This window comes from Palaemon carinicauda, chromosome 3 (assembly GCF_036898095.1).
Source record: "Palaemon carinicauda isolate YSFRI2023 chromosome 3, ASM3689809v2, whole genome shotgun sequence".
NCBI lineage: Eukaryota > Metazoa > Arthropoda > Malacostraca > Decapoda > Palaemonidae > Palaemon > Palaemon carinicauda.
In genome coordinates, this window is record NC_090727.1 from 162,109,952 (window position 1) to 162,114,951 (window position 5,000).

At 36.7% G+C, this 5,000-nt stretch overlaps 2 protein-coding genes across 2 annotated transcripts in view; one reads left to right on the forward strand and one right to left on the reverse strand.

Moving 5' to 3' along the window:
• LOC137638746 (uncharacterized) overlaps nt 1-5,000 on the forward strand; it is a 494,402-nt gene that overhangs the window by 381,711 nt on the left and 107,691 nt on the right. The window lies entirely within an intron of this gene.
• Nucleotides 1,677-5,000, reverse strand: part of LOC137634974 (antifreeze protein Maxi-like) — a 4,076-nt gene continuing 752 nt past the window's right edge. The window contains exons 2-3 of the mRNA XM_068367569.1: nt 3,114-3,157; nt 1,677-2,520 (exon numbers count right to left, since the gene is read on the reverse strand). Of these exons, the coding sequence (XP_068223670.1) occupies nt 1,786-2,520; nt 3,114-3,157 (779 nt within the window). The 3' untranslated portion in view covers nt 1,677-1,785. The remainder of the gene's footprint in view (nt 2,521-3,113; nt 3,158-5,000) is intronic.

Below are 5,000 nucleotides of genomic sequence, written 5' to 3' on the forward strand. Positions count from 1 at the left end.
TTGTTTTCAAGATTTTTTTCAAGAGGTTTCCCCTCTTATGTCAAAACTATCCACCATTCTCAAATATTTATTGATATCTCCAATTTTGAGAAATCTCGTCTCTTATTACCTCCGCTACGAAGTTGAAAGGAGGTTATGATTCCACCCTGTTTGTCCATTTGTTTGTTTGTGAACAACTTCCTGGGCAAAATTTTACTCATGTAGTATTGAAACTTCTAGGGAGTAATTGTTATATGGAGACGTGGAAGTGATTCCATTTTGAAAGTCCAAGGTCAAAGGTCAAGGTCGAGCAAAAGGTCGGCCCATTTAACCCTAACCTTAACCTCAAGTTCGCACATGGTTGTCACACAGACTTAAAAATACGCTTACGGTCTAAATTGATTCTTGGAAAGGCAAGCTGGTTTCGAGAAATAACCTGTCCTGGCGGAGGTCCGCAGTCTCAGAGTGTTTTTCTAGTTTTAAAGATGTTCACAGTTTCTTTTATAAAGTTTGAGATATTTATCTGGTACCATTTGCTCTAGCATGTGGTTCAAGTTATCAAATTGTCTTTATTAAAAAGTTGAAGGTAATTTTTTTTCCTTTTTTTCTTTTTTGAGAGCTGCCATCAGACAAGTAATTTGTCATCACTTTACGCACATCAGGTTGAGGTAGCCTATTAGAGACGTTCCTGTCTCGTGTTCTGCTGGACTTTGGTTCGAAACCCGCTCAAGCTTGCCAGTTTCTTGTGTCTGCAACCTTACCATCTTTATGATGTAATGATGGGGATTTGGGCGGAGCCTGTAGGTCTACCTTCCGATTCATCAGCACCAGCCATTGCCTAGCCCTTCCTGGTTCTGACTTGGGTGGAGAGAGGGCTTAGGCGGTGATCTTATGTATATATGATCCTTCTTTATGGCATTGTCAGTGTCCCTTGCCTCTACCATTCATGAATGACCTTTAAATCAGATTTTCCATCATGGTCAACTTCGACTTAAAATGAAAGTTTTTCATTATCACTGGATTTTATTCTATCAGGCTTATTCTAATATTCTTATTCTAATAGTCAGGCCTTCTCCATCATGAGGCTCAATACTACACAGTATTCTAGAAGTTTTATTCCAGCTGTGACCAAGTTGTGGAATGATCTTCCTAATCGGGTAGTTGAATCAGTAGAACTTCTAAAGTTCAAACTCGCAGTAAATGTTATGTTAAACAGGCTGATATATGTCATTTTATAGTTTATATATGACATATCTGTTTTGATATTGATATTGTTTTTAAAATATGTCATTGTTAATTTTTTTTTCATATCGTTTATTTATTTCCCTATTTCTTTTTCTCACTGGGCTTTTTTTCTCTGTTGGAGCCATTGGTCTTATAGCATCTTGCTTTTCCGACTAGGGTTGTAGCTTGGCTAATAATAATAATAATAATAATAATAATAATAATAATAATAATAATAATAATAATAATATTTCCTTTATTCTTCAAGTTATTGCAATAATTTAGATGTAAATATAGGTTGAACCCTTCCCCAAGAGGTGGAACATTAGTATAGATAGATACACAAACAATTCTGTCCCGGGAATATTAGTTCCATATCTTTTTCAAGTATGTCACCCCTTTCATATATTTAAGAAGGAGATAGATACTAAAGAAAGAGTATTGCAATTTTATTGATAGACCATTCACTATTATATCATTCCTATGGCCTTATGATACGATAAATTACTAGAAAAAATAGACTCATAATTCTAGGTGCAGTTGACAATCAGTAAAAGATCAGGAAGTATTTTAGGCTGTAAATTAATGACCATATGCACCACCAGAGCTCGCTCCATAACCTCCCTTGCTGCCTTGTGCCTTGGCCTGAGCCTTGGAAGCAGCTGCCTGGGCCTGGGCAGCTGCTGCTTGGGCTGACTGCAGGTCATTGAGAGCCAGGGCTTGCTTCTGGTTGAGCGAATCGGCAGCCTGTTGAGCCTGCCAGGCCATAGCCTGCTGGGAGTCGAGGAAGGCCTGAATTGCAGAGAGGCTGTTGGCAGCTTGTGATGCCAAGGCGCCTGCTTCAGCTGTCACATGGGCAAGACTGCCCTTTAAAGACTGGGCTGAAGAAGCTGCCAGAACAGCAGCTTGAGCAGCCTGGTTAGCCTGGCCTGCCAAGGCTGATTCAGCAAAGGCAGCAGCTTGGGCTCCTTGAGCTGCCTGCGTCAGCTGCGCGGCTTCAGCTTGCTTCTGAGCTGCGGCAGCTTGGGCTTTCTGAGCAGCAGCAGCAGCAGTAGCTGCAGCTTTTCCAGCAGCAGCGGAAGCGGCAGCCTGGGCAGCTCCCTTTAGACCGGCAGCAGCTGCTGTAGCCTGAGCAGCAGCCTGGTTAGCAATATCAGATCCACTTGGACCGTGTCCACCACTGCCATGACCGCCAACAACTATGTAGTTTCCTCCACTTCCATACTGGTTTCCAGAGCCACTGCCATATCCTCCGTCTCCTACTGCTGGTCCCCCTCCGTAACCACCATCCCCTCCACTAATGAAGCCGCGCTTTTCCTGTAGGATTGTTTCTATTGTTTAATTTAGGTAAAAACTTTTAACATTCTTTTATAATAAAAAATCTAAATTTTAAAGATTGAAAAGGGTTCTTATGAAATTTAGATATAAAAAACCGCGCTTCTCTGTGGATGAATTATTTTTTTTTTTTTTTTTACTTTTTAATTCAAGTAAAAACGAAAAATCTAAATTGTTAAGATTGAAAAAGGTTATTAGGAATTTTAGGTATCAAAAACTGCGCTTTTCCCGTAGATGGATTTTCTTTTACTATTTAATTCAAGTAAAAACTTTCAACATTTATTTCGAGAAAAGGATAGAAATAGAAAGATTGACAGAGGTTATTGTGAATTTGAGATATCAAAAACCGTGCTTTTCCTGTGGACGGACTTTTTTTCACTGTTTAATTTAGGTAAAAACTTTCTTTAATTTTCTGAAAATTTAAAGAAATATGGAAAAATTCAAAAAAGATTGAAAGAGGGTCTCAGGAATTTTAGATATCACAAACTTAAATTTGCCTGAAACTTTATAGATTATACAAAATAAAACTTTGTGGTTAATACTGAGTTAAATTATTAAGTAATGAAAAGACTTACCCTCGGTCCTTCCTCTTTGGTGGACGATCCATCGACAATGAGACCTGAAGGGAAGAAAAAATTAAGTAAAATGATATCAAAATCCCTTATAAAGAATATCATAAAGACTCTCTCTCTCTCTCTCTCTCTCTCTCTCTCTCTCTCTCTCTCTCTCTCTCTCTCTTCTCTCTCTCTCTCTCTCTCTCTCTCTCTCTCTCTCTCTCTCTCTCTCTCTGTTAGAGGTTCTTGATATTGCTAATTACTTGTGCTTTATCTTACTGAATGTACTGCTTGCTACCAGCTGTGAGTCTCATACCTAGGCAAGGATATTTAATAGGACGGTATATTGTTTTTCAAAGGATATAACTAAATAGCTTATCGTTTGTTTTGGCGAATATCTATATCTTTAATATAGACTATAGTGTCCTTAACTGGTGATTGCCATACTGGGGTTCCAGTCCCGCTCAGACTCGTTAGTTCCTTTGGTCGCCGCAACCTCACCTCAACCTCACCTAAGGATGGGGGTTTTGGGAGAGCCTGTAGGTCTATCTGCCAAGTCATCAGCAGCCATTGCCTGGCCCTCCTTGGTCCTAGCTTGGGTGGAGAGGGGGCTTGGGAAGTCTCTAGGGCATAATTCTGCTTGATAGGGTAATGTCACTGTCCTTGCCTCTGCTATTCATGAGCGGCCTTTAAACCTTTATAAACCTTTAAGGGGGTCGGGGTAAGCTGATATGAATCTTGTTTCAGTTTTTTAAACTGACATTGACATTATTTGCTGTACTTTACTGCGAATTGTATTTGTTTTTTATTGGGTCAATGCTTTATTTTATTCTTTGCTTATATTTCCTACTTTTTGTCTCTTTATTGTTTTTCTTCGTTCTTTGTTTTCTATGGTTTTATTCTTTGCTTATTTTTCTAGTTATTTGCTTGTCTTTGTTTTATGTTTTCGGTGTTTGCTTTCTATGGTTTTATTCTTTGCTTCTGTTTTCTTGCCAGACCAGCAAGGCCGCCATAGTTTGTGGCATTCTGTTTTTTTTTTTATAATTGCAGTTTATCATGTAATAATAATAATAATAATAATAATAATAATAATAATAATAATAATAATAATAATAATAATAATAATAATAGTTGCAGTTTATCATGCAATAATAATAATAATAATAATAATAATAATAATAATTGCAGTTTATCATGCAATAATAATAATAATAATAATAATAATAATAATAATAATAATAATAATAATTGCAGTTTATCATGCAATAATAATAATAATAATAATAATAATAATGATAATAATAATAATTATAATAATACATCCGTAGTTGTATATTTACTAGTATTAACCCCTTTGTGTTCTGATCCGTCAAATCATATACTTACAAATGCAAAGGAAAAAGGCCACAGCTCCCTTCATCTTGCTACCGGAGTGTTCGTTCTTAGCGAATTGATATCAAGAACAGTGTTGCCAGACTGAATTTAGGAAAATCTGAGGAATTCTTTCAAAAAATCTGTAGAAATCTGCAACTCATTGGGTAAATATCTGAGGAAAAATCTGTAGAGCTTAATGAAGTTTTGTTATCCACCTTATTCAAACAAAACGACATCTGATAATATATGAAGCATGGAGAAGCCTAGACAAGCTACATAAATGGCAAAAAGCAACATGAGTAGACATGCAAAGATTTAATGCATTTTCCCCACAAATATGACATATAATAGTATGCACTTAGCACAAGCAATTTTTACAGCCACTTAGGCAGAAAAAAAGAACATCCAATACAGTGCAGTATAAATCAAAGATATAATTCAAAGACATATATTTAATAGTATGCACTTAGTACAAGCAATTTTTATAGCCACTTAGGCAAAAAAAAAAAAACTTCCAATACAGTACAGTATAAC